The 26,690-nt window shown below is 44.7% G+C and overlaps 1 protein-coding gene across 2 annotated transcripts; it reads left to right on the top strand.

Moving 5' to 3' along the window:
• The first annotated feature begins 2,582 nt into the window (after positions 1–2,582).
• On the top strand, positions 2,583–21,391 carry LOC138164890 (leptin receptor gene-related protein). 2 transcript variants are annotated; one of them, XM_069092830.1, is made up of 4 exons: positions 2,583–2,739; positions 10,821–10,896; positions 14,223–14,409; positions 19,132–21,391. In XM_069092830.1, the coding sequence occupies exons 2-4, from the start codon at positions 10,868–10,870 to the stop codon at positions 19,237–19,239; spliced, it is 324 nt and encodes a 107-aa protein (XP_068948931.1). In that variant the 5' UTR covers positions 2,583–2,739; positions 10,821–10,867; the 3' UTR covers positions 19,240–21,391. The 2 variants fall into 2 exon arrangements, with proteins under 2 accessions (XP_068948931.1, XP_068948930.1); XM_069092829.1 differs by lacking the exon at positions 2,583–2,739 and adding an exon at positions 3,506–3,637.
• Positions 21,392–26,690: the final 5,299 nt, after the last annotated feature.

The raw sequence follows: 26,690 nt of genomic DNA, 5'->3' as shown, positions 1-26,690 counted from the left end.
CACTAGCCTTTGGGCACATATAATAAACAATATTCACTTCTCCGCTGGCCTCTTTCTTCCTAAATCTCCTACTTGGTCTTTACCTGGTTCCCTAATTGTTTCCACGGACCTGACCTCCTTTCTCAGTCCAGACCCTTTTGTTATCCTGTTTAACTAGGCTCTCTCATCCGTGCTCTACCTACCAACAAGCATGTAGAGCTGCGTACCTACTATGTGTGAGGTACAAGGGATGCAAAGACATCTCAAAATACATCTTGAAAATCCTTCCCTTGGCCCTGTCATCCCCTGAGATTATTCCCATCCCTCTTCCCATCTCTCTCATCACCTCACAGACTTCTAGAAACTTTCTCCCTCCTCTCCTCTCCCACTCCCTTTTCCCTGTCTTGGAATGTGGCTTCCAGTCTTCTCACTCAGCTGAAACTAGTGATCTCAGTGGCCAAATGTGCCGCCATCTTCTCAGTCTTCACCCTCTCTTGGTGTGTGTGTAGTTAGCATTCAGCATCTCACTACCCCTTCATCCTGGCTATTTTCTCCTCCTTGGATTTGCCCGCCTGATCTTTGCTTGCTCTGGTTCCGCCTGGCTAACCCTCTTTGCTAGATCAACATTCATGCCTTTCCCTAGGGCTCTATCCTCAGCCCTCTTTTCTTCTCCCTTTCCACATTTTCTCTTCATGATCTCATTGGGTCTCATGGACTCAACTCCCAGATCTCTCATCTTTATGCAGATGATATCTATTCTCCGTTGCTTTCTTGCATCACCAACTGCCTCCTGAAGAGTAAGTTGGCCCACTATGGGTCACCATTGGGTACAAGTATGCATGTAAAGAAGGCAGAACCAGAGCAAAGGCAAAGGATTCAAACCCAGAATACTTCACTGGTGCCTAGGAAATGTAAAATGAATGAGAGGAAGGCCTCTAGCACTTTGGGCTGCTCCGTTGTGGGGCACCTATGAGGATCTAGAAATCTTTGAGAGAACATGAACTTGAATCATGGAGAATGGGGAGGCACAGTTGGACTTCCATCAGCAGAGACAGAGAAAGCCCTTTCATTCACAAGATCACAAGCCCACCCAAGCTGAAGCCCTGGAAACAGTACAAGGTAAGTTCAGCAAACAAATGAGGCCCAGACAGATTAAGAACTTTGCTGATAGTCACATAATGACGTAGGACAGCTAGGTGATACTGTGGATAGAATTCTCTGGGCCTGGAGTCAGGAAGACTTGACTTCAAATCCAGCCTCAGACACTTACTAACTATCAAAAACGGCTCCAGCATCTTTGCCAAGAAAACCCCAAATGGGGTCACAAAGAGTTGGACACAACAATGACAAGTGTTTAGAAGAGTAAGGTTGTCTTCCAAGGGTCTTCAATGAAAGCCTTCAGGACAGGACTGGTTTTACCAGCAAAGTTCTAGGCAGTGTTGTTATCCCCCAAACTTGAAGGAAATTAGAGTTTCAATGAAAATGGAAACAGCTCCTTGGAAAACCTATGTACTCCATTATCAAGGGCAAAATGAACCGAGAAGACCTAGTTAAAAACACGTTTTCCCGGCTCATTAGTTTTCTGGTGTTCTGAGGGAGAGAGTAAGAGAAGAAGAAGGAAGGGAGGAGGTGGAAGACCAGCCAGTCCTTCCTTCTGAAGAAACAGTGTGGGCTGTGGTGCTGCAAGGGATGGTAGAGCTGAGAGGAAAGCAGACTCCTGCTCTCCAAAACTCATTAGAACTGGTTCCCCCTGAACTATTTTCATCAACGGCAGTGAGAAACTGGTAAGTGTCGGTAGCGGCTACAAACCTTTCCGAAGGATGCTGACGCTCTGCAACAGGCATAGGAAAGCAGCCTGTTGCAGTGGAAAAGCTGAGCTGACCTTGGAATACCAGGGTCTGAGTTCAAATGCTGCCTCTGCCTATTATGAGTTACACGACTTTGGGCTATGTGACTCTCCATTTCTGTGGGACTCAGTTTCTCCGTCTGTAAAGTGAGGACCTTGAAGGTCCCTTCTAGATCTACGATCCCGGGAGATAAGGAATGATGGGATTGGGCTTCGCCGGAGTTGTGATTTGACGGTAGCTATAGGGATCTGCCGGTGCTGGAAAGTTTTCCACCAATACCGATGAACAGTTTAGTTGCTGGGTCAGTTTCTAAGAGTTGTTCGGGATCCCTGCAAGTTGAAGTCACTGGCCCGAGGTCACCGAGCTCGTAGTGAGGGAGGGAGGACGGAAGCTGAGCTCCCTTAGGCAAGCCTGGCCCTCTCTCCATTACACCAGCCGGCCTCAGTGGTCAGGAAAGCTGTGTGTGAGCGCGGCGAGGGACCCGCCCAAGGCTCTCTACTCTCTCTCCTTTTCCACTCTCAGTCCCAAATTCGTTGCTTTTGTTGCAAAGATCCTTTCAGTTCCTTCTCATCCCGCCTCTCGTTCATTCTAGGAGTTCTCGGCCTCCTTTAACAATAGCTGTGTCCAAGGCAGCTCTCAACTTTCCCCTCCCAGACCGGGGTGGGGGTGGGTAGGGTAGGAAGCTCATAGGCAGCGCTGGGTTCTGATTGGGCCGGCCAGGGACGGGGAGCTCTTGGTGGGATGGATTTGGGGCGGGAGCTGGCTCGGTTCCCTGAGGCGGGAAGAAGGCTGGGGCCTGCTCGTGGGTTTCTATGGGGTTCAGATGAGGTGGGCAATGGGCGAGCTGAAGGATGGGGAAGGAAGACGAAGGCTCCGGAGCTGACCTCGTGGCCCAGTGGAGGGCTCTGACCAGGTACAGAAACAAATTCTCCGGGGTCGGGAGGGGCGAGATCTGAGCTCGATGACTGCTCGGGCTCACAGGACGAGGAGCTGGTAGGATGGACGGAAGAGGAGGGCTCTGTGCTGGAGACAAGGCGGGGTCAAGATGGGGACCCGGGTGGGCGGCCGCTGCGTCCTGGGCAGGCCATGCTCTGGGATCCGGATGTAGCTGTTGGGGTGGCTGGCGGTGGGAGCTTGGCCAGACTGGGGGAGGGGCGATCCAAAGGGGACTCCCAGCCGGGGAGCTGGGTGGGGTGCGAGGTGGATATTGCCCTTAGCGAGATGCTGCGGGAGAGGGGGCTGTCAAACTGAAGGAGGCAGAATGAGGGTCCGAGGGGGCGGCTCCGTACTGGAGAGCTGGGCTTTGCCCCAAACGGGATGTGGCGGGTGTGGCCAGGAGGGCGTCCGGGTAGTGGGGAAATTTGGGGAAGAGAGGGGAGCATGTGGGATGCTGCGGGGAGGGTGGAGCGAGATGAGGGGGAATTCGTCCCTTGGGGCAGGAGCGCTCCTCTAGGGATGCTGAGGATTTGGTGGCGGATGGGGGTGCCTCTGAGGGGGCAGACTCCGAGCCAAAGGTGTGGCAGTCCCACAGGCATACTACGAAGCGTGGTCAGACGGGGTGTGAAGGGAAGGAATACAGGAGGTGGGGGGAAGGGGAGGTTCCTCTCCGGGGATGCTGCTAGACGTGGTCAGGTTGGGGAAGACGGGGAGGTGAGGGGGCGGGATCTGGCTCTGACCCGGAGAGCCCGAGTGGGGCGGGCCGGGCTGGCCCCGCCAGGCACTCGCTCAGACAAGGCGGGGACTGCCCCGGGCTGGAGCAGGAAGCCGGAAGCCAGTGGGCTCCCGCTCCGGAGATATGGCCGGGATTAAAGGTACCTCTTGCTCCTCCCCTGTCCCGATCGCGATCCCTGCGGGGGGCCCCGGCCCTGCGGCTGGCCCGGGGAGCCTTCCCTGCGCCCCAGGAACAGCCGCGCGTCCCTCCCATCCCCGAGAGCGCTCCTTCCTCCCCACCGTCATCCTTTCCCTTTCCTCATCCTGCCCCGGGTGCACGTAGTCCAGCGAGCGCTGCCGCACCTTTCGCGGGAGCCCCGGGGGTGGGAGGAGGAGGAGGTGTCCTGGGGCAGGAGTGAAAAGGGAGCCCAGCTCAAGATTCCGGACTCGAGCTCACGCTGGTCAAGTTGCTTCAAGTCCCTTAGTCTCAGCAAACTGGGCGTGCACACTTGGGACGCCTGGTGGACTGGGAGAGAGCGCCTGGGGTCCCGTCCTGGCTAGCTGTTCACTGCCTGTGGGGCGGTAAGCCTGCCGTTCACCTCCCTTGGCCTCAGTTTCCTTGTCTGTAAAATGAGGGGGTTGGACTGTATGGCTTCTCAGGTCCCTGCCACCTCTTAGTTTGAGTCTGTGGTCCTATGGGACAGGGGCCCGGGTCTGGAGTTTCTTTGAGAGAGGGTGCTCTCGACAAAGCCCCTTCACTAATTCGAAGTCTCACCTCTTGCCAATTTATAGTTCTAGAGAGTCGTCACCTTAGAACCCAGAGAGGTGATTTGTAGATGGTCACACATTTCTGCTCGGCCATCTCAGTAATGTGTGACTCTTGTGACCCCATTTGGAGTTTTCTTGGCAAAGATACTGAAGTGGTTTGCCCTATCTTTCTCCAGCTCATTTTACAGATGAGGAAATTGAGGCAAACAGGGTGAAGTGACTTGCTCAGGGTCACAGCTAGGAAATGTCGGAGGTCAGATTTGGACTCAGGTCGATGGCCTGGCGCTCTGTGCACTTCAGGAGGAGGCTAACAGAAGAGAGTTGAGGGTCTGAAGTCCCGGCCGGTTGAAGACGACGTCGGAATGGGACTGGGAGCCAAGTGTTGTTTCTAACTCCAAGTCTGTCTCTTTAGCCACTCTCCTGCATGGCTTCTCTAATGGAAACAAGTGCGATGTAATATTGGCAGCTCCCATTTCTATAGTGCTTTACATGCATCATCATAACAAGAATCTATAAGCCTCTTGACGGTTTCTGGGCTGCCCATCTGAGCTAAGTTCAGAGAAGCTTGCTGCAGGGCAGTGAATTGTGTCACCGTCTCTCTTACAGATGAAGCGGGAAGAGTGGTAAGGCTGCTATCAGTGTTGGTGAAGGGACTGTCTGAACTGAAACAAGGAGATAGAAAATGAAGGTTTGGGATGCCCTTGCTTGATGAATTCTGCTTGTCCCCAGGCAGCAGCTCAGAGGCTGTGTTCCACCAGAAATTAGCCCAGATTATCTTCTGGTTTGCTTTTCAATTTTAATTTCAGTCTGTCATCATCGTGTTCTTCAACTATTCCCCATGTCAAATATAAGCCAGAAGAAACTGATGCAGAAAAAAGAGCCCTATTACAGACGGCTCCTTCCCTCCTAACTTTGTAACTCTTAAACCCAAAGCAAAGACGTCAAGGGAGCATGTGACCAGGAAGAAGTAGAGATCTTAGCTGGCAGTGGGAAGGAGGGGGAATAAGGCCTGAGAAGGCAAGGTCTGGATTTGTTTGGGAGGAGAGAAGATTTGGGGAGGGAGATCCACGAGAAGATGAAAAATAAGAAGGGCCAGTTTTCTGTCCATGCAACTGAGCCTTCCTGTCACACTGGCTTCTGAGCCTAGAGCTGGGCAGGGGGGGGGACCCCAGAAGTTATTTGGTCCAAACTTCCTCATTTTCCAGATACAGAATTTGAATCCTAAAGCTTCCTAGAATATAGCTTGGATGCTCTATGGACAGCAGCCTAGAGGGCCAGACTTGCCCAAAGTCCCAGAGGGAATAAATGGTGGGGATCATAGATTTGGACCAGGGGTGACTTGTCCAAGGTCCCACAGCCAAAAAGTAGCAGTCGAGGTGGCATTTGAACCCCAACCATTGAACTCCAGAGAGTGTGTGCTTCCCACTGTACCCATTGTTTCTAGCTGTGACTTCAATGTAGCACTCAAGTTCCAATTTCTATTCGAGGAACTAGACCTGCATTTTTGTCAGTCTGGACGTTCCTCCCCTTTGATCCATGCTTATAACAGGGAGATTTAGAAAATAACTGTGGCAATGAGAAGCTAATTGACTTGGTGCCTTTGGTCCACAGCCAATATCATAGTGTCAAGGAAAGCCTTGGCATATTTAGAGAATGCTAGGCTAGTATGCTGCCCCCTTGTTTGTTTTAAATGGTCACACGTAGGAGGCACTTAAATGCTTGTTGATTGATTGCTGGCCTGTCTTCAGTAACTTTCTCCATAGTCCTTTGGGGGATCTTCTCAATTTTTATTTTGAAACATACACACACACTTTTATTATGTTGGGCTGAAACCATTTTTCTGCCCTTTCTTGCCATCTTTAAAAACCATTTTCATGGGCACTTTAAAATTGAAACTACCCTAGGAACGTCATGTGAACATCGGCATGGTGTTCGAGAGGTCCTTGGTTCAGATTCTAACCCTGCCTCATCTATGAAATGAGAACACTGAATTCTAGGAATTTCTCAGCCCAGTGGTCCTAAGAACCTCCTGGAGAATAATTCCTCCTGTCTTAGTCCCTTTGCCTCAATCAGTCAATTAGTAAATATTTATTAAGCACTTACTTAAGTCCAGGTTCTGGGCTAAGGAGCCCCCTAGAGCAAAAGGGAGACTAATGTAAATAGGGTTTTGCACAGCCTTGGGGACAGAGGCAAAAGGAGCCTGTTGGGCGGGGCTGCTTGGCTACTTTCCCGGACTTGGGAGGGTGAATAATAAAAAGGAACAGGATGCCCAGTGATTTGTGGGGAGGAAAGGGAAGAGAAGGTCTTAACCGTGGGGTAACTTGTTAGTATTTGTGTCCCAGTGTTTCCCAGTAGTTAATCTCATCAAACCTTCTTGGTAGGACTGGAGATACCTATTAGTTATTATATAATAGTTATTATTACTATAAAATATATATAATGGTTATAATATTATATAATTATAAAATATTATAATAGATATAATTATATCTATTAGTCTCCTGGAGGCCGAATGCCTGAGTGGGACCAGAAAACTAAACTAGTAGAGGCCTCCCTGACAGAGAAAAGAATGTGGATGGAGAGTCTGTCTTCATTCTACCCAAGCCTGTAGCTCCCTTTCTTGGACCAAAAATAATAGCCCTAACTTCATAATAACCAGGCCTAATGATAACCAGAAACAGCAACCCTAAGGTTGGAGAAGTTGTTTCCTCCAAACTCTGGGCACACAGGTTTTAGCCTCCGTGTCCTCGTCTGTGAAATGAGAGGGCTGAGCTAGAGGCTTTCTTTGGGCCCTTCCATTCTAATTCTTTCGATTCTGCCAGGGAGAAGGCCTTCAGTTCGCCCATGTCGAGGCTGTGAAGTCAAAGCTATGAGATTCTCCTATGTACAGATCAGATCATTGATTTTGAACTGGGATTTCTATTGGGCTGTGCTACTGGTGACCATTAAAGGACCACAGTAAGCATCTCAATTACTACACTAAGCATCTCAATGAATATTGGTCAAGGTATAATTTTGTTTGGTTTGGGTTTGGTCACTGTACTGGTAGAGCATCAAGGGGTTCAGAACTGTCAGAGGAATGAGGGGGGCACCCAGATAGAGGGAATTAGAGATCCTAGTGCTTAGGTTTGGGGTTTAGGGGTGCATGAGACCCCAAAATACCAACATGCCGTGTCCTGCCAAATGAATTCCACTCAAGCCTCTCTGTCAAAGAAAAAGAAAGTTTATTAAAGATTTGCCATAATGGATAGACTCTTAAGGAGCTCAAGTGTTTGTGATGCTTGTGTAGACAAGTTGGCTAGAACAATCTGACACAGACTGAGTCTGGCACCTTTATAGAAGCAAGATTGATCCTATATATAGAAAGACTGGGAGAGATCTAGGGTTGTTTTAGAAGAGGGGTTTGGGGAGGGTCTTGAGGAGGATCTTCTGGTCAGACTCCAGGAATGGGATTAAGGGTGGAAAACAGCCGAAGGCTACCTGTAGATGACAGAGAATGGAGGGCTAAGCTAGTTCCAGGGTAACAGGTTTGGGTATAAGTATTTTGATAGGATAATGGGTGGAAAGCAGCTGGACAATGGAGGGCTAGGCTAGGTTAAGAGTAAAAGAGGGGGCGGCCAGGTAGCACAGCAAGTAAGAGCACCGACCCCAGTGTCGGGATGACCTGGGGATCAAATCTGGGCTCAAATACTCAGCACCACACCCAGAAATAACTGGCTGTGTAACTTTGAGCAAGTTACTTAACCCTGATTGCTTAAAAAAAAAGAAGAGTAAAAGAGGATTTGAGCCTAGCATAATGACATGCTTATGGCCTCAGGCAAATGCTTCATCCAGTAGGAAGATTCAAGGGGGTTCCCAGAGCCTATACCCCATCACTAGGAATATGAAAATTATAGATATACATTATGTGGTGAAAAGGGGCTGTTCTTGGAAATCACAAGGTTGCTGGCCTACTTATGTGCCACACCAGTTATCTGATGCTAGTGAGAAAATCAACTTGATTCTGATTCCATTTTGTAATCCCCTCCTACATTTTGAAAAATTGTCTAAGCCACATTTCTTTGTCTCTGAGTTAAGTTTGGACATTTCGTTTTCCTCTCTCACCTAAGTTGTCTCATAAATCACCCTAATTCGAAGAATAGATTGTTCCTACATGTCTTACTGCCCATGTACAATTAAGGGAGACCTGTTGTTTTGATAATAAGCCATGCAAGATGTAGATGGGTGCCGGGAAGTCTGCAATACTGTCTGTCCTTCAAGAAAGTCTGGACTGTTATCTGTGTAGGTGGACACCACCAGGGAGCTTTCTGTAGCAACAAGATAGAAGGAGGGCTTGTTGCTAACCCTGCATTCCTGACTTCCATCCAGTCATGTTGTTTTTTTATCATCTGTCATACTTCGGATTTTGTAACTGATCATATTGTTTAATGCTTTCCATTACTGGTTCTTTTGTACCTCCCCAAACATCTGAAGGCTGGTGAACTCCTGAATTCCACCTTAGAATCTTTGGCCGTTGAGAGGCCATTGACCCAATTTCTGGAGTGGCAAATGACAGATCACTCCAGTATCTTTGCCAGTATTTTCAGACATGACTGAAATGATTCAACAACAATTGATCCAATTTATTGGTTGCTGCTAGCCTAACTTAATGATCATGCTCAAATCATTGCCTCTCAGTTTACATTAATTTTCAAATGTATCAGTTGGTGCCTGTAGGAGAGTCACTAAGGAAGCCTTTTGTAAGTCTCGAGTTCCTCATTTGTGAAATGGAAGGGTGTCCTAGATCAGGGGTGTCAGACACTTGCTGGCTGGTGGCCAAACCGGATTAAAATGTAAATGGGAAATGTTTAACCAAGTAAATACAAATGCAGTGGAACATAGATAATGTTACTGTGTGGTTTTCCAGTTCAGTGTGTCTGGCATGGATCATTATGTACTGTTGGCTCATTTCTGTTTGAGTTGGATCCTACTGCCCTGGATGATCTCCATAGATCTGGATAAATTTTAAAGAAATCTAGCAATATTACTCCAAAAAATTTTTTTTTTTTTTTTAGGATCACAGCAAGGTCAGTTTGGTGTAGTATGTGGAGAGCCAGCTTTAGATCCAGGGAGACCTGTGTTCAAGTCCTGTCTTGGATACATAGGAGCCATGTGACCTTGAGCCTAGACAAATCTCAAAGACTATAGGTTACAGAGAAGGTGCTATCTGCTTTTCTGGAAAGAGTTTCCTCTTCTGAGACTTCCTTATACCCATGAAATCACAGATCCAGCTCCTTTCCTTAACAATGTCTTATCAAAATGTAAAAGGAAAAATTTGAGTCAAAAAAATATAAACATGTTGTCTATAAATTTAATGAAACTGGCACATGTAAAACCAGAAGACAGGAATTTTAGTTCATGAAATAAAATCATCTTGACAAAATATATCTTTTCCAAAGAAATAGAACAAGAATAGTGATCTCCTACATGACTATACCAGCATAAAAAAGAGATCAGAAAAGCACAGAAAATGTAGTCTATGGAAAACTTTTTTAGGTTAGAAGAAGCTTTCTCATTGATTCATTCGATCAGCACACATTAGGCACTTGTTGCATTCAGTGTACCTTCGAATCATTGATTTAAAGCTTTGAAGTTTGAAAAGCTCTTTGGAGGTACGGGCTTTTGATCCTCCTGACAATCCTGGAGGGAGGGGCTATTTCCACTTTACTGATGAGGAAGTGACTGCCCTGGATCATACAGCTAGTGAGTGACTGAAGCAGAATTCGCACTCAGGTCTTCATAATTCAGACCCAGCATCTCTCCATTACACCCCCTGAGACACAGAAATGGGAAGGTTTTAAGAGAATCCTAGAGTGGGAGAATCTTTCAGGAGTCTTCTAATCTGACCAGGACCCCAGCAACAGCTGTCTCATGTTAGATCTACCTCCCATGTGTTCTGACTCTGTCAGGTAGTAGAGATAGCCCCATTTTACAGACAGGAAGACTGAGAAGTAAGCTTGGAAAACCTGCTCAGAATTACATAATTAGTAAATTTCAGAGGCGTTGCTCCATCCCACTGCAACCTTCCTAGCTGGTGATCTTCCAGTCTCTACCTGAAGACCTCCAGGGATGGGAAACTCACCCCAAAGAACGGCAGTCCATTTTTACATAGTTCTAATGGTCTATGAGACTGAGGAGAGGAAGGAGAGTTTTCTAGGCATGGAGGCAGTTAATGAAGAGGCCTGAAGATCCGAGATAGATGTGTGACCTTTGGGTAATTGACTCAACCTCCCTGGGCCTCAGCTTCCTCATCTGTCAAGAGAAAAGATTTCCACTGAGTTCTAGATCAGTGTTCTTTCAAGAGAAAGGATAGGATTCCATGGCCTATAAGTTTCCACTGAGCTCTAGATCAGTGTTCTTTCAAGAGAAAGGATAGGATTCCGTGGCCTATAAGTTTCCACTGAGTTCTACATCAGTGTTTTTACAGTCCTGTGCCACTTATGAGAAACGGCAAAAGGAGAATTTTGAATGGAAAATCCTAAAATAATGAAACACAGAATTGCCAACTTAGCTCTGCCTCCGCCTTGTTCCCCACAGCTCTTGTTGTCTTGTCCTTCACTGGAGCCATCGGACTGACTTTTTTGATGTTGGGGTGTGCCCTGGAGGATTATGGGTAAGTGGTCCCCATCCTTCGGAAAGCTCTCTCATCTGTTCTCCAGGCCTTTCTCAGTCAGACGCATCAAGGCCGCCTGTGGGTCTGGGTCACTTTAGCTCACCTGGCCAAGGCTGTGGTTCCATTTGTGCCCAGGATCTTTGAATCTGGAGGCAAAGGGGAGCTCAGGGATCAGCCTGTTGGTAAAGGAAGACACTGAACCTTAGAGATGTTAATTAGTGAACAAGCATTTAAGTGTTTACCATGTGTCTGACTTTGTGCCAAGTACTGAGGTTACAAAGAGCCGCAAAACCCTTCTCTTTCCTCAAGGAGCTCACATTCTAATGGGGAAGGTGACACATACATAAGTTAGTACAAAGAAAATATGCCCACCCTAGCTGGAAGGTCATCTGAGAGGGGAGGGTCTGACTGGGGGCCCAGGAAAGGCTACCTGCAAAAGGTGGAATTTGAACCAACTCCTGAGGGAAACTGAGGCATAGAGTTGAGGAAGGAGGGCATTCCAGGCATGGGAGAGAGCCAGCACAAAGGCAAAACTCCAGAGATGGGGCTTTCTTGTGAGGAAGAGCGAAAGAAGAGATTTGATGTAGGTCGTATCAGGATTGGGATTGATTCTGGGCCCTGGGGCTCTAAATGATGGTACTGCTCCTGCAGGCCATCAGTGTAACCCTGGGGTGTGTGTGTGTGTGTGTGTGTGTGCTCGTGCACGTGCACGACTGTGTGTGTGTATGTGTGTGAGTGTGTGTGTGAATATGTGTGTGTGAAATTTCACCCATCCAGGCTCTATTAGCTTCATACAAGAGAAAATTTAATTCTGTCTGTTACATACTGGATGAATGAATGGGTGGGCATTCATTCATATAGGAGAAAAGTCACTTCTGCTAATCTGGAGAAACCACCTCACAAATGACTGTAAGGCGAGGAACCTCAAAAGGCGGCCTGAACGATGTGCCCCCCCCCCCCCCCCAGCTGCAGTAAATCTACAGTAAACCATCACTGCTTCTGAAAACAAACTTGTCCTGCTCCTCTGATTCAGAGCAGGATCCCTGTGTATGAAGGAGGGCCCAGGCTGGATGAATGGTTCTGGTGTATTTTATTATCTGAGGAAAGGCAGGGTGCCATCAGGGCTGGAGAGCAGGCTTTGTAGTCAGGAATTAATTAATGGGTGAAAACGAATGAATGAAAAAGTGAGTATGGATTTGCTGTACTGTGTACTGGGGATGCAAATGTAAAAGTGATACAGTCCCCTTCCCTCAGGGAACCCATGTCCTTTGAGGGGAAGCAAGCATCTATAGGCAGTGGAGTCTGGACAGGTGTGTCTTGGTCTGTAGCTGCCTGGGGCTTAGATCGATAGATCGAATCCTTTCCAGCCTCCGTTAGTGTTGATCTGATTGTGATTCCTGAGTGGGACAGTTGGGTGATGGTGGGGGGGTGGGGAGGGGCAGTCCCACTCAGCAGCTTGGCAGAGGGGAAGTGACCCCGGGCCTGGAGTCAGATTAGATGCATGAGCATGCCCTAACAGTACAGGCCCCAGATTGGAGCCCAGGAGGAGAAAGGGTCAGGTTCCCCAGAGTGGGCAGGAGGGCGAGACCTCTTGGTTCATATCTTGCCTCCCACAGATACTGGCTTTGTGCCACTTAAGCCCTCAGTGCCTGAGGAAGCTCCTTGAGGTATTACATTCTAGGACAGTTACTACTCAAACCGGTAGAGAGGATTTCCTCAGTGGGAGTTCCTTACCTCGATGAAATTATAGGCCTAATCCAAAACACAGAAATCCGTTTTCAGCTTCTTCCTGCTCCAATTCCTAGAGCTGCCACTTATCTTCCTAAGTGTGTTTTGTTCCAGAGCTCAAGAACCCTCCATGACTCCCTATTCTTTATAGGTCAAATTACAGACTTCTCAGTCTCTATTTTGAGGCCCTGTATAGTCTGACTTCAGCCTTCCTTTCCTGCCTTGTCACGTTAATCAATTCAATTCAATTAACATTCATTAAGTACCTACTCTGTGCTGTATTAAGCCCTGTGGAATCACCTGGGAAGTTAAAGGAGAGCTCTCCTCCCCCCTCCAGCCCTCCTGTCAGGGGCCACTGAGGGAGCTGAGAAGGGTGTGCAGTCTCCCCAGCTGCCCCAGTCTGCTTGGTGATGAGATTTCCAGTGATAGGGGGGAGGCATCATTACCTTGAAATCTGCCTTAATTCTCTTGATTGTGAATGCCATCTCCCTGTTTGAATTACTTTGTATTTGCTAATCTGAGTACGTTTTAGGAGAATGTAAGTTCCCTGAAGGCAGAAATTATTTCATGATTTGCCTTTGTATCCCCAGAACCTGGCATGGGGCCTTGCACCAAGTTGCTTAACAAATGATGATTAGATTGAATGGAATTGAAAATTGTTGTTACTGAAGTAACAGCCTCAAGAATGGAATCTTTCTTGCCTTTTAATAACATGTTCCTGAGGATACGGAAGCAAAAATAAAACCGTTAACATACCATCCAAGGAGATGTCATGAACACTTCTGAATCCATGCAATGCAGGTTATTTTTGCAGGTGGGAGAGGATCAGGAAAGATGCCACTAGACCCTGTGAGCTTGAGGAAAGCTCTGATGGAAACTAGCGATTTTAAGAAGAAAGACCATGTCAGGAGGGAGTGTCTCCCAAGCACTGGTGACCATGAAGGTGGGAGGTATCCTGTGTGAGAAAGGGCCAGAAGGCCAGTTTGTCTGGACTGTTGCGTGAGTGAAGGTGAAATGACCCAAAATAAGCCTGGGGAGGTAGGTAGGGGCCTGGTCAGGAAGGATTGTACATGCCAGACAGGGGAGACTGTACTGGATCCTAGGGGAAATAGACAGCCCCTTGAGTTAAGGAGTGAGGGAGTACATGAGCGTGCATCTAGGATAAAAGGTTTCATATCCATGGAGCCCTTAAATATCTGCAAAATGCTACGTGTGTGTATTATCTCATTTGAACCTCACAGCAACCCTGTGAAGGAGATGCTGTGATTATCCCCATTTCACAGATGAGGACCCCGAGGAAGACAAAAGTTAAATAATGTGCCTGGGACGACAGCTTGGAAGGGGCCAGACCAAAACTGAGGCCTCCTGTCCCCAAGTCCTGTGCTTCCTCCATGGGCCATGTGTCCTGGGAGGGGAGTTTATAAAATAGCGAGTTAACCTGAGTCCAAGTCTGGGGCTCCTCTCACTAACTTGGGCTGAGTCGGCACCATTTGACCTGACGAGATCCCTCTGATTTGGATGAGCTGAGGCCTTGGGATGCCACTGGTTTCCCCTGTGCCAACTCTGACTTTTTGTTCTTTTTCCTTCACCCCTGACAGAGTGTACTGGCCTCTGTTCGTTCTGATCTTTCATGTTATCGCCCCCATCCCTCACTTCATTGCCAAGAGAGCCACGGATGACTCCGATGCCTCCAGCAGCTCCTGTCAGGAGTTGGCATACTTTTTCACCACAGGGATCGTCGTGTCTGCCTTTGGACTTCCTATCATCCTTGCTCGAGTTTCTGTGGTAAGAAATGCTTTGTGTGTGATTAGGGGCTTGGTGTAAGAGGAGGTGCCCTGGCCTTCAAGTCAGGGGTCCTGGGCTGGAATCCTGCCTCTTAAACCTGTGTGACTTTGAACAAGTCACTCACTCCTTGGATTTTTATCTGTAAAATGAGGAAGTTGGACCAAATGACCTCAGAGATCTCTTCTAGCTATCGGGCTGTGTCTGTGTCATCCAGAGACTTCACTTTCAGTCCTTCCCATTTGGATTTTAGCTTTAATTCTCAGGGTCAGAGGTACTTGTCTGTCTATGTATCTATCCATGTTCCTTCCTCTGTCTATCGATATCCATTTATCCATTCATTAATCCATTGATCCACCCATCAGTCCATCCATCCATCCATCTGTCCATCCATCCATTCGCCCATCCATGCATCCATCTATCCACCAATCTATCCATATCCGTCTCTCTCCATATCCATTCAGTCTATCTATCCACCCATTCATGCATATTTTATTCCATAGTCTTTGTTTGTAAATCAGCCAATCTGAGATATTTCCAGAATGCTATCTGACCTTGACCTTGCTTCTAGTCCTTAGTCATACCACATTACTTTCTATATGAGATTTTATAAAAACTATAATAGAGAGATCATAGCATCACAGACCTAGAACAGGAAGAGGTCTTGGAGGCCATCTAAGGCAGCCCCTCATTTTACAGATAAGGAAACTGATGCGAAGAGTAACTCTTCTAAGGCCACAGAGAAAATAAGCATCAGTCCCAGCCAAGATTTGAACTCAGGTCCTCCAACTCCAGTTCCAGCCCCCTTTCCACTGTGCCACCATATGGAAATCCTAGATCACATTCAGAGAGTGCTTTAGAGGTTACACACTGCTTTATAAGCCTGCCCATTGATTCTCCCAACATGCTGTAGTTAACCCCATTTTGGAGATAAAGTCATTGAGGCTGGCCAGAGATTAGGTGACTTTCTCTTAAAATCCATGTTGTAAAATTTTCTTTTTAAGTATGAACTTAGTCATCAATAAACAAAAACATTTCAATATACAAAGACCAAAGAAAGAGATCTGCCAAAGGAAGCTGTTGCTTCCCCACTTGGGCCTCACTTTCCTCAGCTGTCAGATGAAGGAGTTGGGCTTGAAGGCTTTGGAGTTTCCTTCTGCCTCTGAATTTCTGAGCCTGGGATCCAGCAGGTGAGGTGCCCTCTCCAGGCATACTACATTTGACAAGGTGGTAACAAAGTTGTTCCATTCCTTTGTCTCCCCTTTGTTTCTTTTCTCTTTTCCTCTTCTCTGTAGAGTAGGTATGGATTGTACTTAATATCTGCCCAGACCCATCCCAGCTCTGGGAGTCTGGGATCTCAATCTGTCTTAATAAGTACATTTTTGTAGAATTGATCACAAACTGTTGAGCCATCTAGTACAAAGATTCTCTTTGTCTTAGAAAAGACAATCAAAGAATCAACAAATTCCTTCCCAAGACAACAGAGTCAGCAATGCAATCCAATAAGCAGTTATTAAGCACCCATTATATGTGAAGCACTGTGCTAAATTCTGGGGATACAGGAACAAAAAGAAAGACCTGCCCTGCCCTCGAGGAGTTTATAATCTAAGGAAGGGGGAAAGATGGCATAAAAAGGAAGAAGGAAAGGAGGGAAGGGGGGGGGGTTGGAGGGAGACTAAGGACAAATAATGAAGAGGCATCCTGAAGCCAGGCCACATAGCAGAGGCAGAGTAGAGTGGTCCAAGAGTCTAGTTCCTACCCTCTCTAAAGGAAGGCTCTGGGAGGATTTTTGTACTCTACCTTCGAGAACTCCCCAGTCCTCCAGTCAGAAGAAGGAGGCTGAGGGAGGTGGTGCCGGTCACGATTTGAGTTAGCAGTTTGGGGCACAGGGTGTTCAGGAAGGACCAGCACCCCCTGTGTGAGGGTCAGCCAAGCCCTTTTCAGGGCCACTTATCCAACTTTGGTGTCTACTTGGCACTCTCCTCTCACCTGTGGCTCCAAGAAGCTGTAGTGTGAGCAGTGGCCACACCTGCTAAGCCATCTCAGCAAGCTGAAGGTAACCCATAGTCCTCAAACCCAAAAGTGAGTAAGGGGGGGTGTCTGCCCCAAGCATGTGAAGTCTCCCCCCAGCAGGATGAGCTGAAGCAGGTGCTTTGGCGCACTTAGAGCTTAGAGATGGAACCTCCAGGGTTATCACCGCCAGGCATCTTCACTTTTGTCTCTCCTGTCCTTTGATGACTCTGGAGGAGAATGTGACGCTGAGGACTTTGGGTGGCTAGGCCTCCCTTAAATCCAATTCAAGGCATCACCCCTGGGTGATGGACAAAAAACAACCACAAAATAAAAACAACAGAGCAGCATGGTGCTGGGATTAGAGTGATGAGCTTAACCTGGGAGGAGCATCTTCCTTTCTTGGAGTTGAAATCAGGTAGCAGTAGAGGAGTGGGCCCTCACCAATAAATAAATGGTCAACCATCCTGTTCTTGAGGACCTTTAGTGAAGAGGAACTCATTACTTCCCAAGACACCCCAAGTTGCCCATTTGGCAAGTCAACAGTTACTTATGAAGTGCCCTCAGGGTGCTATGCACCATGCTAACCCTTGGGCAGAGGACATTCCATCTCCTCAAGGAGCTTGTTGTGTTAGGAGTGTCTGACTCTCTGTGACCCCATTTGGGGTTTTCTTGGCAGGGATACAAGAGGGATTTTCCATTTTCTTCTCCAGATTATTTTACAAATGAGGAAACTGAGGTAACAGGGTTAAGTGTCTTGCCCAAGGTCGCACAGCTAGTAAGTGTCTGAGGCCAGAGTTGAAGTCAGAAGATGAATCCTCCTGACTTCAGTCCTGGCTCTCTGTCCCCTGCCCCACATAGCTGCCCCTCAAGGAACCTCACACTCTCAAATGCACATAACGGTATACATGAAGATAAATGTGTGGTCATCTCAGAGGGCTTTCATTGTCAAGAAACTCTGAATCCAGCTCTCTGTGACCGTCAGGGAAGCATTCTAAGGAGAAGTTCATTCGCTACCAACCTAGTGAGGGGGGACACAGCTAATCCCTGTTCCACATCTGGTCTTCCAGACACTTGACCACTTCTCTGTCTTCTTTCCTTAATCTTTTCTCTGGGGTAAACCATGTTTGTTGAACTGATCACATTCTACTCGGGGTTGGGAATAGAATTAGTCTTTGTGTCTCAGAAAAGAGAGAAACCAAAACCCAGAACCACTGAATCTCGGGGCTGGAGGTAGGAGGGGGAGGCCCCGGTCACAAAAACCTGTCACTCATCCTCTTAATTCTGGCCTTTTCTTCACCTCTGACCTCACTATTTCACTTCAATTAGGAGCAATGATTTTGGACATAGCACCGATTCTCCACAACATCTTTACTGCCTTATCTTATACCATCTTTTCTTAAATTTCTCCTTAAGGGTTTCCCTTTTCCCTTTTCTTACAATGAACATTTCATTATGTCTTGTGATCTTTAGCATGGTGCAAAGCATATCAGTTTTACAGTCAGAGGACCTGTATGGAAATCTCAGTTCTGTGTAACTTACTGTCTGTGTAACCCTGGGGAAATGACACCTCTCTGAACATCAGTGTTCCTCATTTGTGGCACAGTGGATGGAATGCTGGGCCTAGAATCAGGAAGACTCATCTTCCTGAGTTCAAATCTGGCCAGAGACACTTACTAACTGTGTGACCCTGGGCAAGTCACTTCATTCACCCTGTTTGCCTCCTAAACTCATCTGTAAAATGAGCTGATAAAGGAAATGGCAAACCACTCCAGTATCTCTGCCAAGAAAACCCCAAAAAGGACTCATGGAGAGTTAGACCTGACTAAAAATGACAACACAAAAAGAGAGAAATGTGTACAATATAAATTCCTTGGGGACAGAGACTAATTTGTGTTTTTTTCTTACACGCTTAACCCTTAGAGTAGGCCTGGCATACAGTAGGAGTTTAATATATACTTGTTGAATGAATTGCAAAGATTTCCCCTAGCTCTAAATTGATGATCATCTGTCTTATCTGGTAGTTGCATTGGAGTCAAATTTTCTATTTTTCTAGTGAAGGTGTCCTTAATTTGGTGTGCATGAACTTAAAAAAAATTTTTTTGGTAACTGTATTTCATTATAATTTGTTTTCTTTGCAATCCTCAGTATTTTACTTTATCCATTTAAAAATGGGATTGAGAAAGGGTCCATAGCCTTCTCTAGCGGCTAAAACACCAATGTCCACTAGAGGGCCCTGTCATCACTCTGTCTGCAGTCTGTTAAGACAAAATGTCAGCATCCTACACTATTATCTAAGACTCCCCATCTCCAGAAAGCTATGTGCCCATGCATCACAAATGATTATTGTTGACATTGTTTTCTCAAAAAAACCATCTTCCATCCTGATTCAGAGCTCCGGGTACACAGAATGCTGACGGGCCTCATTTATCTCTTTTTCCCATTTTGTTAAGTTAGTGCAATGCTCTCCTTTGGGGGGGAAAGTAGATTGGAGAAATGTGCCTAATGGAGAAAACATTGAGGTTGGTATCAGGCTTAATTAGCAGCCATTGCAGCAGTAATTAGTCTAATAGCTCCATAGTTCAGCCTTTTAGCATCTGTGTGCGGTATTTGGTTTGACGTTCTTAATGAGTAAAAATCACAAAGATTTTGTAAATAGTAGCCTGCGAATAAAATTCAGGCTGATGTAACGGTCTTTCTTCTCTTGCATTTCAGATCAAGTGGGGAGCCTGTGGCCTGGTGTTGGCGGGCAATGCGGTCATTTTTATCACCATTCAAGGCTTCTTCTTTGTGTTTGGGAGAGGGGATGACTTTGGCTGGTAGCAGTGGCAGGCTGTCAGAGGGTTTCCCCTTTGGGCTCTGCTCGTGATCGCTTGTAGTCCAAGAGTTCCCTCGGGCGAAGCAGTGGGTGATGTCCCATCGCCTTCCCCCATTTTCTTGTGCCTTTTTTATATCTGTGTGATACAGTTTTTAAGGGCCAGTACCAGCCACTTAAAGGAATAGTTCTACAACCAGCAGACAGTTCTTTCCCCTTATTCATTTTTAGGAGTTACAGTATTTAGCTTCCTTTGGTTTCCTCTCATTTTGCACGCATGTGTATGTGTGTGTGTGTGAATGGGTGGTGCTTTTAAGATTATTTAAGACAGCTTTGTAATCCTTCACTGCTCCCCAGCACAGAGCTGGGCATGTGTCCCTCAGGAGCTTACAGCTAGCCCTCAAGCCGAAGACAGTCAGAAGCTGCTTGGGAGCTCTGTGCTGACAGAGCAGTGTGAAGGGAGTTGTAGGTTCTTAACAAGTACTAATTTCAGAGAGGAATTGAGTTGCTAAGGCACCTTTTCCCACCCAGCTGTGAAATATGGAGGGGACAGATTCTTTAGCACAGGGGTGTGTAACTTGGGACCACAAATGTCTGAGGATAGATTTCTGGGGATCTGGGAATTTAGACGGAAAAAACGTTAGGTCTTCATTCCTGCTAACCTTTGGTTTCCTTTGTAATTCTGTGTATTTTATTTGATCCTGAGAAAGGGTCCTGAGGCTTCACCATTTTGCAGAGGAAAGGGCCATGACACCAAGGTTGAGAGCCCCAGCTTTATAGGGACAGTGGAGTGCAAGTGGATAGCAGGCCAGCCTTGGTGCCAGGGAGGCCTGGGTTCAAGTCCTTCTGGATGCATTCTAACTGTGTGACCCCCAGGAAATCACTACATTTATTGGAACCCATAGGTAACTTTCTTGAAAACAATTTGAAGGTAAATTGCTGATTTGCATCAGTAGGAGGAAATTTCACAGGGCACTTCTCTGCAGGATGAAATTATGGATGTAGGACACCCTCCAAAAAATATTTAGAAGGACTGTGCTGGGGAGCAGGTGATTCTGCTTCTAGTCCTGACTGCCAGTTGGGCCTCACTTGACTTCTCTGTAGAATGGGGCTAATGCTCCGCCAGCAGCTTGAAGGCAGAGAGCTAGGCCATGTGCTACTCATGGAGTCCCCTCTAGTTCTAAGTTTTGTGGTGATTCTTATGTTACTTTTAGTAAAGAACATTCCCAGTAGGAGATAACCTCTCCTCCCCACCCCTCATTCATTGCACCTGGGTTCAAGTGCCGTCTCTGTTTTTCACCACTTGCATTTACTGCCGTGCCTCAGTTTCCTCATATGTAAAATGAAGGTGTCAGACTACAGGACCCCTAGGACCTCTTCCAGCTATAAGTCTACGATCTATAACTTGGGGACATTGATCCTTCTGACACAGGCGGTGGGAGGTGGGAGGACTCAGGTCAGAACACCCCCTCTCAGTCCCAAGGCATCGTGGGGAGGAGAAGCAGTCTAGAGGGGTTCCTGGTGCGAGAGGATGACTTTTCTCTCTTTCCCGTCACTATACTTTTGTTTCTTCTCCCTTATTTGCAGGGTCATCGGGCAGGGATTCTCATATACTACAATTCTTCCTTTTGGGTCCCTTTTCTTCTGACTAATTTTCTTTTTTTCCCCCTTATTAGCAGGGTCACTGGGCAGAGTTGAGCAGGGATTTTCTTACACTTTAATTCTTCCTTTTGGTTCCATTTTCTTCTGACTAATTCTCTTTGCTTTCCCTTATTAGCAGGGTCATTGGGCAGAGTTGAGCAGGGATTCTTTCTTTCCTCAGTTCTTCCTTTTGTGGTCGCTTTCCTCTTTCTAATTGTTCCTTTGTACCCTGTCCCCTCTCCAGTGGAGCAATGCATGCAGGATGAGGAAGGTCTGAGGCATGGTGGCCCAACTGCTTCTTCATTTCACTAACATGCCTGTGGAATTAAGCAACCTGTGTATTTTATTCAGATATTTGTATTTTATACAGATATAGAATCTGTCTCTAGAACTGACACCTTTATCAATTCCTGTAAAATACTGTATATTTGATATAATCAACTGACTTTTCTCCCTTATACTTATTTTACTTTTTATGTATATCATTCTGAGTGAAATATAGCCATTTTAAAAACCTTATTGATGTGTGATGACTGACTTTACCTTATACATTGACAAAATCTTCCATCTTATGATTCATAATTTAAAATAAGTAACACATGCTTTTAGATTTCCAACAAGACACCAGAACCTGGACGCAAAAGTCATACCTCTTTTATGACTAACTTTGAAGATAGCTCTGTGCGTGTGTGCACACGTGATATCATGTGTAACTTCTTACTTTGTTTTACGTGTGTTTAAATCAACGGTGAAAGAGCTTCCAATTTTTAGAGCATAGACTATATACAAGCACATTGTCATATTTAATCATTAAATATTTGCCCTTTAATCGTAGCAACATATTTCATTATGATTTCAGAAAAATTTGATTTTGGAAAGAAAATGTGATAAAAGGCTTACTACCAGGATGGGCTTGTTCTGAGGCTGACATGTCAGAGCGTCAGCCATATCCCTCTGAAAAGGGTGGACTTTTGGCATTAGGATATTCTCTGGTAGAATCGTGGACAAAGCCTTTGAGATATACATTTAGATGGAGTACTCTGGCAGGGGTAACCTTGTACCCAGGGTGATTCAGCCTAATGCTTTGATGTTGACAGGTGAATAATTTATAACAGATACTATCAACTCTTAAAGGCCTCCCCTTTTTAAGAAGGCCTACCCACCCACCCATATCCTTGATCCATCTCCACATTTTAAATGAGTGCAAAAGTATAAATAAATGGTGCCTCTGGACTGGTAGGGAGCCCTCCTCAGAATAGTCAGGAATAATATATTTTAATAAATATATTTATATATTTCGATTTTAAATCGTATATCATTAATATCTTTCATTTTTATATCACCTTGCTTCCTGTTATATATCTTCTCCCTCACCCAGTGATTCATCTTTCATAATACACATTAAAATAAAAGAGGAAAAAAAAAACATTTCAGTAAAATCAGCCCATACCTCTATTGGGCAGTAGATTGCAATATTCTGCACTTCTTCAAGACAGGAGGGAGGGGTATTTTCTTAATTTTTCTCTAGTGTTAATTTTTTCTCAGTCATTTTTATTTAAGCACTACATTTCCCTTTATTCTTTCCATTTGATCGTTATTTTGTATATCGGGTTGTTATTGGTTCTGCTTCCTTCACTCCAACAGATTTATTTTAAGTGTATCAGGAAAGAAAGACAAATATATGGAAATGTATTGATCTCCTTAAGGCAGGAATGATTTAATTTTTGTCACTGTATTCTCATCACCTAGCACAGGGCCTGCCACATAGTAGGTGCCTGATATATGCTTCTTGACTGGCTGATTCGTTTTTCAGGGAAGTCAAGTGAGAAATCATTCAATGTCCTAGTTAAGATGTAATATATGCCATATCATATATATCGTTGGTAATATATATCAATATAAGATTTAATATGTAGCATATGTTAAATTGGAATGATATACATTATAGTTCCTACTATAACTCTGAACCTGGCCCTTTTGCACACATATAGAATTTTATTTACTAAATATAAATGTTTATCCTTTCATTACGGTTGAGGCCATGTAGTTGAAGGGAAGGGATCTTGGATTCAGAGTCAGAGGAAGTGGATCTCAATCTAAATTCTGTCATTTTTGTCATCTTGGGCAGATAATTTCCCCTCTGAGCCACAGATTCTTTATTCATAAAATGATGGATATGGATTACTTCATGTCCAGCTCTAAACCTATGAAACTATATGGCATCATGGAGAAGTTGGAGACATTCCTAGGGAAGCATTATAATTCTGACTTGAATTTTAATGGGTACTTAAAAGAAAAGGGAAGAGAAAAAAATAACTTCTTTTCCCTATTCAATTCTTATAGCTACCATGTATTTAGCCCTTTAAAGTTTACAAAGCACTTTATACCCTTCGGGGTAGATGTGATTATTATTACCACCATTTTAGGAAACAGACTCATATATTAAGTGGCTTGCCCAGGGTCACTTAGGCAGTGTATGAGGTAGGATTTTAATACAATGAGATTATTATTATCTCACATAATTACATTCCTGAAGAAGATGGGTTGTAGTTCCACCTGGCTGTATAATTCTGGGAAAGGTCTGTAAGGCCATGCATGAGCAGCTTTCCAGAGGACTGCTGCTGTGAACAGCTTTCAGGATTGTGATTACATAGCATAGTGAGCTCTCTATTTATTCATTAACAAATCAGAGCAAAACATTCACAGAAAATCAAAATACAGCATTCACCATGTTAAAACTCAACAACTTATCACTAAAATGGGCACATAGTTTTCACCAAAGTGGCCACATAGTTTTAAACAAAGTACATTCATTTAATTAGGTACATTTAGTTAGTTACATTCATTCATCAATCACAAAATCCTTAATTCAATCACAAAGTACAAAAGTCAAAGTTCTCCACCCCTAGGTGACAGCAAATCATAATCTTCTCATTCAGTCCACAGTATCCAAGTAAAGTCTTCTTTCAGTTTGACTCAAGTCTGGCTCTCAGCTCCCATGGTTCCTCATCCATGGTCCCAGCTCCAACTGTCACCTGGGTTCAAAGGCAGGCAGCTTCCAGTTCCTTGTCCAGTTCTTCATCCAGTTCCCATTCCATATTGAAGTTCACAGTGTCCAGTCTACCTCAAATCCCTCACAGTTCCTGTTTCTGGAAAGACAAAGCTTGACAGAGCCACAATAATATTCATACACATTGCTGGCACCAGCATCAATTTACTCTCTACGTGTAAAATCAACTCAGACCCACCAACAAAGTCTGAGAACTCAACACAAATCATCGACATAGAAATCAACACAAACCCACAAACAAGGTCCCAGAGGTCAGCACAAATCATCAGTAAAGTCCCAGGACCTCCAAAACCCTCCTCCAGGACTTCTGTAAACATACAACCAGAAAATCCTCTTTCAGGGCTTCCAGTAAGGTCCCAGGGCTTCTGTATGTAGTATCACAAACATTAACACAGAAAGCAGAAAAACGGAGTTCTGGGCTACCACAAGTTTTCTCCTTTTTGACTCTGCCACCACAAGGGTCCTCTTCTCAATTCTGCTGTCTCTAGCCTGGAAATTCTCCTTATATATGGTTATTAGCTCCTCCTCTTCCTGTTGCAGGAATTCGTGAGTTCTAGGGTTCACAAGCTGTAGAGTTCACATGTTCTGTTTCTTAACAGACTTGATACAAGGCTCAAAAGAAACTTGAACTGAAACAAGGTGTTAATTCAATAGCTGAAAAAAAGTTGTAAACTACTTCTGTGCTTCCCATTACAAGGTCATAGCCACTTAGTTCCCTAGAGGACTCTTTAAGACTCTAAGTAGAGGAGGGTTGTGGAAGATGGTGGAATAAGGAAGGACATTACCTGGCTCTCACAAATTTATCTCCAAACAATTTAAAATAACACCTCAAATCGGATTTTAAAGCAGCAGAAATAATTAAAAGTTGAAGCACAACAATTGTCTAGCCTAAGCCAACTTGGGAGTATTGTTAGAAAAGACCTGACCCATGGGTTGGTGGTCTGACCTGAGTGAAGTGCAGATACCCCAGAATCAGCAAATAGCAAACTCTGGGGACAGCTGTGTTGGCCACTCTCAGATAGTGGTGGGAAGGTCAGGTGGCTTCTCAGGGGAAGACTGGAGGACCCTCCTCCAGTGAGTATGGTTGAAGAGGGGTGGGCTCCCTGCTTGGAATTCTGGGACAGAGAGAACTTCTTGTGGTCACTGGTGCTAGAGGAGTCACTAGTTTTGGTCCCAGGGCAGATAGGTGAACTGATATTTATGGTCACAGGAGAATGAAGACAGTTGCTATATTTTGGGGACTACAGGGATTTAGAATACTTGAGGTGGATTGAGCATGGTGGGAGGGGAGAAGCCCTGGTCACAGCTCAGAGCTTGAAAGGAGTACCTGAGGATGCTTATAAACCAACGTGTAGAGAGGCAGTGGCCACACCTGGCTTTAGATCTTAGCACATTGCAAGAACCAAAAAGTCAAAGATAGAGTTTTAAAAACAAAATGAAAACCTGAAGCTTGAAACATTATCCTCCACATCCTAGGAGCTGAGCCTGACCCTAACATACAATTAGCAGTCAAGAAATTGGCCATTTAAAAATGAGTAAACAACAGAAAAAGAATCTGATGATAGATACTTATGGTGATAGAGAAAATCAGGCTTCAAAATAAGAAAAAGTCAATAAAGACAAAACAGCTATTTGTAAAGCCTAAAAAAAGAAAGAGAAAAAGAAAATGGTTACAAGAAAAGAGTTCTTAGAGAAGCTTTAAAAACACGTTAAAAATAAAATGAAAGACATAGAAGAAAAATTAAGAAGAGAAATGAGAAGTGCAGGAAAATCAAGAAAATTGTGAAAAAGTCAATTAATTGTAAAAAGAGATCCAAAAATTTACTGAAGAAAGTAGCTCCTTAAAACTTAGAATTGGTCAAGGGGAAGCTAATGACTTCATAAGATAAGAAATAATAAAACAAAGTCAAAAGAATGAAAAAAATAGAAGAAAACATGAAACATCTCATTAAAAAAACAACTGACCTGAAAAATAGACTGAGTAGAAATGTAATATAAAAAATGTTGGACTTCCTGAAAGTCATGATAAAAAAATGATTCTAGACATTATACTTGAAAAAAAAATATTAGGAAAATTTTCATGAAGTTTTAGAACTAGAGGGTAAAATGGAAGTTGGAAAATCCCGCAGTCCCTGCCTGACAGAGATCCTAAAATGAAAGCTCAGAGGAACATCATAGCTAAGTTTAAAAGGTCTTTGATCCAGGAGAAAATATTACAATGCATTAGAAAGAAACAATTTCAATATTGTGGAACTATAGTCAGGATACGCAAAATTTAGCAGCTTTTATGTTAAAAGACCAAAGGATGTGTAATATGATATTCCAAAGAGCAAAGGAGCTGAAGTTAAAACCAAAATTAACCTACCCACCAAAGCTGAGTGTAATCCTGAAAGGAAAAAAAAAACATATTTAATGAATTTTTTTTAAAAATCATTTTTATTTTTTAAAATAGTATTTTGTTTTTTCCAATTATATGTAAAGACAAATTTTTAACATTCATTTAAAAAAAAATGAGTTCTAAATTTTCTCCCTCCCCTTTCCCTCCTTTCTGTAAAACATATTTCAATATTAGTCATGTTGTTGAAATGGACAAATAAAATGGACATGACAGCAAAGCCAATTATAATTTTATAGGAGTGTTTATTAATCTCGGTGACTGCCTCCCCAGTAGGGAAGATAGCCCCGAGCCCTTTACAGAGCAAACTTACATAGACTGAGATGTTGCTAACAACAAAGTATGGTTTCAAG

Source organism: Petaurus breviceps, unplaced genomic scaffold (genome assembly GCF_028583685.1).
Source record: "Petaurus breviceps papuanus isolate PSGF00001 unplaced genomic scaffold, PetGlider_PUasm1.0 207, whole genome shotgun sequence".
Classification (NCBI taxonomy): domain Eukaryota; kingdom Metazoa; phylum Chordata; class Mammalia; order Diprotodontia; family Petauridae; genus Petaurus; species Petaurus breviceps.
This window is presented reverse-complemented; position numbering and strand designations above follow the sequence as displayed.